This window comes from Phalangium opilio, unplaced genomic scaffold (genome assembly GCF_054372755.1).
Source record: "Phalangium opilio isolate 3A_F unplaced genomic scaffold, DU_Popi_V2 ptg001170l_1, whole genome shotgun sequence".
NCBI lineage: Eukaryota > Metazoa > Arthropoda > Arachnida > Opiliones > Phalangiidae > Phalangium > Phalangium opilio.
Genome location: NW_028324255.1, coordinates 12,714,923 through 12,728,715, shown reverse-complemented (window position 1 = coordinate 12,728,715; position 13,793 = coordinate 12,714,923). Strand labels below are relative to the sequence as shown.

Here is a 13,793-nt window from a genome sequence, read left to right as displayed (position 1 = left end):
ATAACCCTATTTAAAAAAGAGTTAACTAAATTTTTAAAAACTTAAATGTATTTTTTATTCTATTTTAGTCTTGAGTTAATTTAAATTATAAGGACACCTTTGTAAACCAGATTTAATCTGAAAGGATTTCTCCGAAATAAAAGCCGTTATTATTATTATTATAAAATATCTAAAAATATAACCAAACCTAACCAACCTAACCAAAACTAACCTAACCTAACCTATAATATGAAGGGCAAAATATAGAAAAACATGGATAATATATATTTTAGTTAATTTCCGCACCTTAATTTTAACAAATTATCCTATAATGAACCTTGAATAAATGATATTTATTGAAAAAACTGTATTTAAAATGCGCGAGCTTATCAAAGGCTAGGTCTAGCTCCACCTTTGAGGACGGTTTCTGGTTGGTACCTGCCTTTGGCTACATAAAATTGGTGTGCAGAAGGTTAATCCGTGTGTTTCGGGCGCCACAGGAGCTGACATTTGCTTTAAAGTATAAATCGCAATAGAAAAACCTTAAGTAAACCAATGTTTATTTGGGGGTGATTAGAAACACCATAAGCCGGTCACCATAGGCTTATGGAAACACATCTCTCGACCATTTATAGCGTTATTAAAGGGCACCACAAGAGCCTTGTGGGAGCTCTATGTCTACACACACCAACTGCAGCCTTACTTATAGTTCTTGCAAAGCTATCGCGCCCGTAAGCCTCTGTTGGCGCCCTTGACGAAAAACCCCTCCTGATCCCCCCTGTGTTGACGTCATTCGTTTCTCTGTTTTCTTTCTGGACACTTTAAAAGACACTCTGCGTAGAAGGAAGTCCCATTTTGTAATGCAGCCTATTTTTTCAGTGTAATGGTTTAATATCAAACGTGAAAAAAGAGAGAATGAGAACTTTGTTTACGATAAATGAGAAACTGGATGAAATTGAAAGGCTCAATGGGGTCATTAATGAGTTGGAAAGTAAAATCAAGGATCTGATGGTTGGTAACATTCTTCATTTTCATAGTCGATGTTAGGGATGTCAACTTCCCAGAAAAAAACCGGTTTTCGGTTAACCGGTATATTTAAATGGCCGGTACCCGATTCAAAAAACTGGCCAAAAAAACCGGTTTTTAACCGGTCCTTTATGATAAATGTTGAAAAATGAGATACTCCAACGTAAAATCAAAGACCAAATATTAGTACCGAGTAGTTAGTACCAATAGGTGTTAAGTACAGTGTTGTTCTTAGCAATTTTGGGATTGTACTTTTCTCAACTCCAAAACGTACTTTTCCAGAAATTAGGGGGGAAAAACGTACTTTTGACTTTCACCCCTTCCAAAACGCTTAGCGCGCCATCTAAGATGCAAAATGTCTTAAATTTAATTGTAAGATTATTTTTTTATATAAATTTATGGAATACTATTTATTTTATTATAATTGTTTTATATAATATTATTTAATATAAATTATTTACCACTTAGTATAATAATCAACCTTTTTAAATACTGAGAGACTAATTTCCTCGTCGTTGCTCAAAAAAGTGTAAAATCGTCCCCCAAAAAAATTAAAAAATACTTCCCATTCTAGAAATTCCAAAAAGTACTAAATAACCTACCAAAATTACAAAATGTATTTTTCGTACTCGAAATTTGAAAATGTACTAAAAAAGTACATTTGTACTACCAAGAACAACACTGGTTAAGTAATGCCGTTTTCCATTGGCATTCTAGAATAGGCCAATGAAAAATTACTCGATAGATGGAGTAATTTTCTTGGAGTGAGAACGAAAGTTCCTTTAAAATTGCATTATACGCATCTATGTCTCCTTTGATATTGCTCCATGGTGGTAGATTGTTAGGAGCCAACCGAAGCTAAGTAATATTAAGTGACAAAAAGGGAAAACTTTTAATTTTGGGAATTTAAAAAAACCGATTCGGTTTTCGGTTTTTATTTTAAAAAACCGGAAAGGTGCTCCAGAATTGAAAAAACCGGTTTTCGGTTAAACCGGGCGGTTTTTGACATCCCTAGTCTATGTGAAAGAGAATCAGGTTAAAAGTATTAGTTCAATTATTGTTATTTGTTTATAACTTAGGAGGAAAGTGAAAGAGCCAACATTGAATGTGTGAAATTAGAACCTGTTGAAAATGATTTAGGACTGAATGAACAGGAATTATCTCATCCTGTTCTGATAAGTCAACAAACAGAAGAACAAATACTAAGGTATTTAAAGCAAAAAACCAATGAGAACTTGTCCACGAGGACGGATCTAAAACTAGGACTGTTCACGAGCTCGAGTCGAGGCTTTGGCAGCTTGATTAATTAACGAGCGAGCCACTACGACTCGCGAGCATAGTCACTTAAATAGTGCTTTCTTTATAGTCCTTCTTTCCACCAATAGCGTTCCGTTGTATTTTTACAAGAAATAAAGTGTGGGAAAAATTGCTTTCTCTCGCCTCTAACCGTCAGCATATAACGATTTTTTCACACTTTAATCCTAAACATGGAATATCATTTAGAGTCGTTCTCAAGTCTTCTGTGGATAGAAGCAATTTTTGTTGAACTTATACATGTAAACTGAGCCAGCTCGGCTCTAGTCAAGCCGAGCCGCCGTTTTTTTCGAATCGAGCCAAGCCGAGCTTTTAAAAAGCTGGCTCAGCTCAGCTCGTGAACAGTCCTATCTAAAACTTGACTTTGCTAAGCTTAGCAGGCCAGTCATCTCCACCTCTCGACTGTGGGAGCATCTTGTGTCATTTGTTAAAACTAAACCATAGCCAAGTCTCGACTGTGGTTAAGTTTAAGCTCAAGTATAATTTTTGATTTGACTGAGTAATTCGCGTCCATAAAACTTGATTCGTTAAGCCTTGCCACGATAATCGTGAATAAAATCTAAAGTATGTAATTCTTCGAGAGAAGTGTACCACAAAGCGGCTGGGTAATTGTAACATGATTCTTTCCAACATCATTTTACGTTTGGAGCAAGGTTACTATTAAACCGAATCGTGCGCATACGCGATAAATAGTTCCCTCATCATTACTCTATTGGCGCTTAACTATTTGCTAAGGCGCGTGCGCTTGTGGATTGTTGTCCCACGTCTAGACAATCAAGGTTTGTGGGTTGATTGCTGAGGATTAAGTACCAAGCAGTTATAGAATTCACCCCACGTTGTGATGCCCATCTGAAGTTTGTTGAGCAGGGTTATCTCCCAATCGTCGTGGGGATAAGACGTGTGTTTTTTTTTGCTCTTCGATTTTTTGTTTAGCCTAGGCTTAGTTTCAGTGATAGAACAACTCAACTATAACTTATTGTTATAATGAGGTCAGAGGTCAGAATTGGGTTAGCCAATGGGGAGCTATGACATAGTAAAGGACCTTGATCTCACGAGGTAACCTCATGGGGCATAACGGGATAGGGCAGCCAGTTATGAGCTAGCTAGCATGCTGTACAGTCGACTCCAGAATAAAGCATCTTTTAAACTTAAACTATAGTATTTAATGTCAAGTTATTAACACAACTTAACATGGTGATAGAGTTGATCGCCATTTCACACGCCTCGTTTGCTCACTCACTCGCTTTTGTCTGCTGATTCACTTGCCAAGGCCCACTTTACTATGGCCTCCATCACTTGCCCTAAAGCTTTCGAACCTGGGATAGATCCCGCTTCGTCTTGGAAAACTTATAAAGAGGAGTTCGGTTACTTTGCTGCCGCTGCCAAACTAAATAGAGAAACTGTTCCTACTCAAGTAGCCACTTTCCTCCACATACTAGGAGCCGCTGGACGCCGTATATATCACACATTGGAGATACCTGAAACAGGGGATGATCGCACAGTGCCTATAATACTTGCTGCATTTGATCTCTATTATGCACCTTATCAAACAGAGGTATTTCATCAATACGCTTTTATTACGTCTCGACAAAGCCCTACACAAACTTTCGACGAATTCTACACTGATTTGAAGACCAAGGCCCAAGCATGCAATCTCGGACCTCAACAAAATCCTTTGTTACGCACTATGATCGTCGCTGGCATCCAGAATGAAGAGCTCAGACTACAACTACTAAACAAAGGTAACGCTCTGGACTTAGACACTGCAATAATCATGTGTAAGGTGCATGAAATCACCAATGCTCAGGCTCGTGCCATGTCCACTACCACAACACAGCCTTCGGCAGCAAAATAATTCACTATGGATGCTCTTAATCGACATAGATCCACAATAAGACCACGGTTTAGACACAATCAACAATCACAAGAATCGCAACGGTATTCTTCTCGCGGCAATCCTGCTAATTATCGACGTCCACCATTTCAACCTCCTCACCGCAGTGACCCAAACTCTCAAACCTCTCATCGTTCCAATTATCAATCCGACCCTCAACGTACAACACGACCTTGCCAAAATTGCAACACGCAGCATCGATATCAATCATGCCCAGCCAAAAATTCCAAATGTTTGAAATGCCAACGTAAGGGTCACTGGGCTACCTCATGCCGCTCAACCTACAGTCTACAAACATATCCCATCGAAATGGACGACTCAAATAACCAATTCTCATCCTTTGACGAAACTGATCAGTATTACCAAGATTTCCAACATGAAGATCAAACATACACTACGTATAGCATCAGTATTCATCCTCGACAGCGTCACTCAACTTCACCCACCACGGGTCTGACATGTCTTTCGACTGCCACTACATTCAGATGCAATAACCCTGGTGATGAATTATATGACGAACTTTATCTATTTAACACTCGACATAGATTCAAGCTAGATACTGGCTCGCAAGTGAATCTAATATCAAGAGGAATATACAATTCTCTACCATACCAGCCCCCTCTACGTCAACCACTCTACACCGTTTCCTCCTATTCTGGACACTCAATTCCTATTGATGGCGTTGTCGATCTTCCTAGCATGTCGGGCACCGCCTACCTACCAAATTGCCCTTTCTACGTTACGTCCCACAACCATGTACCCATTCTTGGAGCCGTTACATCACAACAACTGGGGCTAATACAACACACTTCCACACCATTGGGTCCGCCACCACAAATAAGACCTAACACTGCACACACTCACGCAACCTTCATAGGAACTCAGCCCAACGATATCGCAACAACACGATCCGCTACAAATACTGGCACAGCGACAGAACTCATTGATCAATATCATATGATCTTCGATACTGTTGGTAAGCTATATGACATCAAATTAAAACCCAACATTGTACCTATTGCCTCAGCATGTCATAAGATCCCTCCTGCATATCGTGAAGCTACGCACAAGGAACTGGATCGTATGTTGAACCTTGGTATTATAGTTCCTGTTAATGAACCAACTGTTTGGGTTCACCCTATCGTAGTCATACCGAAGCCAACAAAACTACCTAAAGCTGACTCGACTCAGGAAGTTCGTATTTGTCTGGATCCCCGGAATTTAAATGGTGCCATAAGACGAGAACCCTATCCGTTACCAACCACGCAAGAAATCTTTGCGGAACTAAAAGGTTGCACAGTATTCACCGTCCTTGACGCTCAAAGTGCCTTTTGGCAAATTCCACTCACTGAGAACAGCTCGCGCCTTTGTACATTCGCGACGCCACATGGACGGTACCGCTTTAAACGACTTCCTTACGGCATCGTCACTGCAACCGAAGTCTTCCAGCGTCAGATGCGAGATATTTTCCCCGCTCACGAATTTCCTAATGTCCACATCTCTACAGATGACTTTTTGATAGCAACGTCAGACATGAAGTCTCATTTAACTGTACTTCATAGCATCCTAGAACGTGCCAAACAATATAATCTACGATTCAGTAAACGAAAAATGCAACTTGCGGTATCACGCATCACCTATCTTGGGCACCTGATCACAAATGAAGGAATCCATGTGGACCCTAAGAAAGTTGAAGCCATTTGCACACTCGCACCGCCTCAGGATAAGAAAACGCTTCAACGTTTCTTAGGCATGGTAAATTATATATGCCGTTTTATTCCAACATACGCCGAAGACACGGCACCACTCAGAGACCTACTTAAACCGGACGTACTCTATGAATGGACATCAACACACCAAAGACACTACGACTCGCTGAAGACAAGTATTTCATCAGCACCAGTACTTCAATTTTACGACCCTAAACTACCAAACGTTATCTCTACAGATGCCAGTCAGCACGGAGTTGGTGCAGTATTAATGCAAGATAACAAGCCCATCGCATATACATCCACGACTTTTACCGATACACAATCAAGATATGCGCAGATTGAGAAAGAGTTTCTTGCCGTTATTCACGCATGTGAACATTTCGATTTTTATATTGCTGGCACCCAAGTAACAGTAGAAACTTACCATAGTCCGCTTCTGGCAATTGTAAAGAAACCAATGACTCTATTGTCTCCACGACTTCAACGCTTACTTCTGCGTTTCTTCAGATATAACCCTAAGCTGGTTTACGTTCCGGGAAGCAGGATGTATGTGGCCGACGCTTTATCCAGGGAACCTCTAACGAACTGCCAAATAAACACTGCCATATTGGATGGCCCACATACAGCAGTCTACACTATAACAACGTTACATACATGCGCATTGGACAAATACAAGACTGCAACTGATCACGACCCAGTCTTAGCCCAAATCCGCGAATATATCACAGATAGCTGGCCAAAATATCGAAATCAACTGACTCCAGAGGCCACTACATTTTGGCAATATCAAACAGAACTTCATGAAGAAGATGGATTATTATACAGAGGGACAAACCTGTTGGTGCCTAAAGCTCTTCAGCAAGATTTATTAACTCAAGTTCACGGCTCCCATCACGGGATTAACGCATCAATTGCCAGGGCTAAACAACACGTTTTCTGGCCGAACATGATTGCCGACATTACATCATATGTTCAAAACTGCACAATCTGTCGCAGTAGAGACCCGATGAATAAGAAACAGCCACTAACACCTCATAGCATACCACAATATCCCTGGCAAACTGTAGGGACTGATCTCTTTCAAGTCAATTCCAAGCCTATAATCTTAATGATTGACTACTACTCAAAATATATCGAAGCTAAAGAACTAAGACTGACCAACGCACAAGCCATCATAAATTTCATGAATCCACAATTCGCAAGGCATGGAGCACCTCAACGCTTGGTATCTGATAACGGTCCACCCTTTAATTCTCTTCAATTCAAAGAATTCCTTCAACAATGGCATGTGGATCACGTCACATCAAGTCCACACTTCCCACAATCTAATGGAATGTCCGAAAGAGCCGTACAAACCATAAAAAATTCTCTTCACAAGGCACAACAAGAAGGGAGAGACTTACACTATGTCCTAATGGAGTACCGGACAACTCCCAAAAGTAATGGTTTATCACCGGCAGAAACGCTGATGGGACGGCGTTTACGTACGCCATTAACAACGCACATAGATAAATTGAAACCACACTATCCTACAAGACGCATTGACGAAGGGTTGAGAGACAATAACGCAAACATGATACGCCAATCAAATCATCGTTCATCATTACCACCTTTATATATTGGTCAGAAGGTTCGTTACTACGCGGCACCCCGTACATGGTTACCCGCAAGAATAACTGCACATGCTCAAGAACCACAATCATATCACATTCTGACAGCGAAAGGTCAAAACTTCCGTCGAAACAGAATACATCTACGTCCGGATTATAGTCAAACAAAAACTAACCCTACTATAAAACCAATAGCGGCTAGAATTCAGATACCGATGTACCATAACGCCACAGCGAGGATTGGACAACTTCCAGGACAGAACCAACAATCAACGCACCAGACTCGTGTTCAGCAACATCCAGGACAGAACCATCAATCAACGCACCAGACTCGTGTTCAGCAACATCCAGGACAGAACCAACAGTCAACGCACCAGACTCGTGTTCAGCAACAATATCAAAATCTACAATCACAACAAACGCAACCACCAAGTTCAGCACAGAACCACACAACCCTGATAACACCACCACAACCTGAACCAACTCGAGATGAAGTAGCGGTCACGATTCAAAATATCCTGGAACCTCAACAAGTACCTACTGTTCCGAAGACATTCCAGATTCATAATCGCATTCAACAACAAACCTCGCTTACACCAAGAATTGAACCAATTGGAACACAATTCACCAGAACTATAATACCCGGGAACTCGCCCTGTATTCCCTACCGGCAACCCTTCCCGCAACAGCCCATGCAAGAAGAAACTATGCCCAAACAAATAAACAATCAACAAGAAAGAAAACATGACTCAAGAGTACGTCGACCTCCACAAAGATACTCGCCAAATTAAAGAACAATTAATAAGTGCTAAGTTTAAAAACAGGCTGTTTTATTTTGTGTTTTATTTTGTTAAACTTTTAAAATTAATACTAGACAGGTTGTTTTTATTTGTTAAACTTTTAAATTATTTCTAGAAAGGAAGGATGTTATAATGAGGTCAGAGGTCAGAATTGGGTTAGCCAATGGGGAGCTATGACATAGTAAAGGACCTTGATCTCACGAGGTAACCTCATGGGGCATAACGGGATAGGGCAGCCAGTTATGAGCTAGCTAGCATGCTGTACAGTCGACTCCAGAATAAAGCATCTTTTAAACTTAAACTATAGTATTTAATGTCAAGTTATTAACACAACTTAACACTTATAACTTTGACTTGCAACATTCTTGCTTAATTGATGAAATGGGTAAGAATTGTCTGCCAGATTGTGAATTTAGAGGAGCTGGAGAGAAACATGGTAAAATGATATTCTGTGGATTTTGCAAAATCTGGTTCCACCTAACCTGCCAAGGCCTAAAGACTGCTATCTCCGGGTCTTTTTGGATTTGTGATACTTGTGTGACGGATTTAATAACATTAAGGGAGACCATTGAAGATATAGATAACTTTAAAGAGGAATCCAAGACCTCTATCCAAAACCTTAACATATCCATCAAATCCTTTAACCAAGAAATAATGGAGATAAAACAGCAATTACAGGAGATAACTAGCTCGACGAAGGAAATTCTGGACTCAAACCTCTCCAGCCAGCTTGAGGTACTTCAAAATAAAATTACAGTAATTCAAGAATCTACCGCTAATACTTTTGGACTTTTGGACGGGAAAATAAATCGTGCCCTGGTAAAGCTAGGTCTATGAGTAAACCCGTCTTCTAATCCGGGACCTGACTCTCATAACAAAGATTCTCATAACAAGGATACCCAAGCCATATGGCATGCCCCTCCTTTAATTATGCCGGTGCCTTTTCAGGAGAAGTCGTATACTAACATCCTGAAACGCGATGCGGTTAAGGGACAAAACCGTACAACTTATCCCGAACCTAAAGCGCAACAACCTCAGCTCACAGTGAACAAGCTCAAACCTGGAAAATTGAAACGCCCTAATGGGATTGGTAAAATGCCGGAAGACCGTGTTACCTCTTGTAAAATTAAGGCTGCAACCAAACAGACGTATGACTATTTTATCGGAAATTGTTCGAGTAAGGCTAGTGAAGCTGTGATAAGAGATCACTTAATTGACTCTGGCATTACCGACGTTAGTATTCGGCAAACATATAAAACCAAAATTGGCAATACTGGTGTTAGAAATTTCATTATGAGAACAAATAGTGAGGCTAAGAAATTATTAAATCCGCTTTTATGGCCTTCCGGGGTCGCTCTTGCAGAAAACTATCAGGTAGTCAGCCTCGTGAGGACTCTCCAAAGACCCGGGGTACAAACGATGATGCTAACTTACTAGTCTGGTCAAACTCACCTAAGTATACATAGCAACTTACAAACTGTAACTCCGAGGTCTGCGTACAAGATATATTGTTGCGTCTAAATGACTTAAATATTGACTCACCAAAAGTAACCATAAGCAAAAACTCGGAATACTGGACTACTAATTTTATTATCGAGTGCAGTAGTAAATTTGACAGTGTCATTAGAGATGTACAAAATTGGCCGAACCCTCTACGGATCAAAAGATTATGGGCGATCCCTAGCCCAGAAATAAGTGATGTCGATAGTGACCTTGACAATACAGTATGACTAGACTCAGAAGGCTCTATCAACCAAGTTGATGATGTCAATAGTAACCGTGACAATACGGTATGACTGGACTCGGAAGGCTCTATCAACCGAGTCAAAAATAATTTAGGCAAAGCCACCCATGGTCTTAGAATAGGTCATCTAAATATAAGAAGTATTAAGTACAAAATTCATGAAATTGAATACTTATTAAGGGAGAACAATATTGACATCTTAGGTGTCACAGAGACCTGGTTAAATGATACAATCCCTGATGTGGTTTGTTATATTGCCGGATATTCTTTCTGGAGACAAGACAGTGTTAAAAAGGGAGGGGGTGGAGTAGGGATTTTCTGCAAATTACATTTAGCAGTTAACCTAGTGGAAATTATACCTGAAAACAGCCGGAGAACTCGGCTTTGGAATCCATTTGGATTGAGATGCTTTTCCGAAATTCGGGAAGGTTCTTTATAGGAATTGTTTATATTCCGCCAGTGGTTAATATGACTGATACCCTAGAGGACTTACAAAATTGCCTCTCCTGTTTAAATAGTAGGCCTAATACAGAGTTAATTCTATTAGGTGATACAAACTGCGATATTTTACCCAGAATTAAAACAGCAAAGACCAAATTACTCATGCAAGCTTTAAAAAATTATAAACAAGTAGTTGCTAAGCCTACCAGAATAACTATCGACACTACAACTTTAATAGACCATATCTATACGAACTGTCCAAACCGAATTATTGGCAGCTTTGTGCAAACTTGTAGCGCCTCGGATCACGACCTTACCTGGATTATATGGAAGAAGTCCTGTCCAAAGATATCGAAAGTAATAAAACCTGTTCGGAACTTCAAGAATACCAATATGGACCTTCTAGTATCTAATATTCAACGGGACCTAGGGAACATCAATTTTGAACTCAATGATCCCGAAAAAGGGCTTGATCTATTTTTACAAACAATTAACTTGCATTTAAACATCCATGCCCCTATTAGGAAAGAATATGTCCCTGAGAAAAGCAACCCCTGGCTAACGCCATATATCAAGCATCAAATGCACTTACGAGATGTATGTAAAACAAAATCCAGGAACCCTGGTGTAGTAGAAATATTTGGTCCACCGTACAGGAAGCAAAGGAACTTCGTGAAATCCTTGATATATAAGAGCAAAACTAGCTACTTTAAAAATTCTCTAACTCAGGACTCCACTAGGTCTACTTTCTGGAGGGTAATTAAGCCGCATATAAGTCATAAGTTGGACAAACTAATTACTTGTTTTAAGATAGGTACTGATACTATTGATTCTCCCAGAGATATAGTAAATGTACTAAATAAATATTATATAAATGTGGCTAGTGACCTACTAGAAAAAAATTACCTAGTGCCGGCTACCCTCCCTGTTTTACCTAAATCAGTTCAATTAAATGCAGAGGATAAATGTAAACTGCTCTCAACTTTCCCGCCTGTTACTGAAAATGAAATATTTAATATGCTGAAACAATTGAAAATAAATAAGGCTAGTGGAATAGAGGATTTTGGTCCGGTAATATATAAGGGCCTAGCCGCGATAATTGCTAGACCTTTAACCATTATTATAAACATGATCTTGTCTACGGGCGTGTTCCCTCCACAATGGAAAACTGCGAAAATCATCCCAGCTTTTAAATCTGGTGATAAAAGAATACCCAAAAACTATAGACCGATCTCTATTCTGCCGACCTTAACTCTTATATGCGAAAAACTAGTGTATAAATCGGTATATCACCACCTGGAAAATAATAACGCTTTATATCAATACCAAAGTGGATTCAGATCAGGCCACTCTACTATAACCTGTACCTTTGACCTCTACGAAACCATCTTAAAAAATCTGAATAATGGACTATATGTCATGCTAGTTTTTATTGACATGTCAAAGGCATTTGACACTGTTCAACATGACTTACTACTATCTGATCTTGAGCAGCAGGGTATCAGTGATATTGCCTTGAACTGGTTTACTACCTACCTTGCTGCACGAGGGCAGATGGTATATCATAATGGGCATTACTCTGATAAGCTGGTCATTAAACATGGTGTACCTCAGGGTAGCGTTATGGGCCCGCTACTTTTTAACATATATACGACAGATATTCAAAGGATCAGTTTCCAAAGAATATGCGGACGACACAGCTCTTGTGGCAGCTAATAATAATTTACAGCATCTAATTAGAGATGTTGAAAAAGATTTAACCAATCTAAAAGATAAACTTACGAGTAAAGGCCTTATCATAAATATTGACAAAACAAATTTCATGTTAATCTCCCCGAACAAGAAAATGAAAAACGAGTCTAAGGAATGCGCTGACCTGTGTCATGGTACAGTTAAGAGAGTTAGCCAGTTTAAATATTTGGGCCTATGGTTAGATGATCAGCTGTCTTGGACGGCCCATGTTGATTATTTAGTAAAGAAAGTTGATATGAGACTATGGACTCTAAGACCGTTACAGAACTATTTGGATTCTGAAACCATAAGATTGCTCTATATGGCCTGCATTCAGCCACTTATTGCGTATGGGATTATATTTTACTACAATACCGGTAAAGCAAATAAAGATAAGCTAAGCGCTATTCATACGAAGTGCTCTAAACTCATATCTAAATCTAAAAAATTCTCCTCTGCCACCCTGGCTAGGACTGTTGCTAACATAAAAAATCCAGAATTATATTATTTATACGCGCTAATGGTATTCATGTTTAAAGTAAAAAATGGTCTATTACCAGAATATGTCCTAAACTGGTTCCCTGCTAGAAAATCTGATATAAGTACCCGAGGGGATAGTCTAAATTTTTATACCGAATGTTGTACCACGGGCAACAGAAATAAGAGTACTAAATTACAAGGGGTTAAAATATGGAACGCATTAACAAACCCAATCAAATCTATACAGACTGTAAAATTGTTTAAGTCTGCCATTCATAAATACTTCGCTGAATCGAAAGAGTATACGGTCTGAATCAATTGTTTTATGTAGCTTTATAGAATATTGCTTATCACATTTTTTAAATTGTTTTTACTCATGTTAAATTAATTAATTAATCGGACGCCATTGTAAATAAGGGTTTTCCCTTAATGGTATATCCAATAAAAAGCTTCTATTATTATTATTAAAGCAATTGTTCAAAAAGGGTGAGCCTGGGAAGAATCATGTTACATATAACCAAAGTATTAAGAGGTTACAGAGTGTCATCCTTCTTCCATTATCCCCTTCTGATAAAATGTATTAATCTTTTATTACTGTTGCTATATCAGTTTTGACGATTTTTTTTTTGGATAGTTCGCTAAGTATACCAGCTGAGATACCCAGCAACATTTACCAAAGTCTGCTTAAAGTGGAAGCCACGGACCTCGAGCAATTTGGTATGGGTATGGTGTCACATTATCGTAATTCTGACCCGCAATCTGATGTAGTTCCAGTTTAATAAAACTATTAGGGTTATTTTTTCGTTTTGATCATTAAGGTTCGTTGGTAAAAGCTGAAGGTGCTTGCAATATCCAAGGCACGCTGACTGAAGAAGATATTAAGGAAGAATCACCTGAATGTGACGCGGAGGTTGGCAAAGGAAACACATCCCAAAGGCTCAATGGGGTCATTAATGAGTTGGAAAGTAAAATCAAGGACCTGATGGTTTGTAACATTCTTCATTTTCATAGTCGATGTGAAAGAGAATCAGGTTAAAAGTATTAGTTCAATTATTGTTATTT

The 13,793-nt window shown here is 39.2% G+C and overlaps 1 protein-coding gene across 6 annotated transcripts in view; it reads left to right on the top strand.

Moving 5' to 3' along the window:
- LOC149587344 (uncharacterized) overlaps nucleotides 1-13,793 on the top strand; it is a 280,925-nt gene that overhangs the window by 254,349 nt on the left and 12,783 nt on the right. The window contains exons 1-5 of one of the 6 annotated variants that reach the window (XM_089863342.1): nucleotides 186-409; nucleotides 859-990; nucleotides 2,085-2,212; nucleotides 13,366-13,454; nucleotides 13,550-13,716. In XM_089863342.1, coding sequence (XP_089719468.1) covers nucleotides 895-990; nucleotides 2,085-2,212; nucleotides 13,366-13,454; nucleotides 13,550-13,716 — 480 coding nt within the window. In that variant the 5' untranslated portion in view covers nucleotides 186-409; nucleotides 859-894. Of the gene's footprint in view, nucleotides 1-185; nucleotides 410-858; nucleotides 991-2,084; nucleotides 2,213-13,365; nucleotides 13,455-13,549; nucleotides 13,717-13,793 lie in introns of those variants that run through there. The other 5 variants (XM_089863341.1, XM_089863340.1, XM_089863344.1 and 2 more) reach the window with 5 other exon arrangements.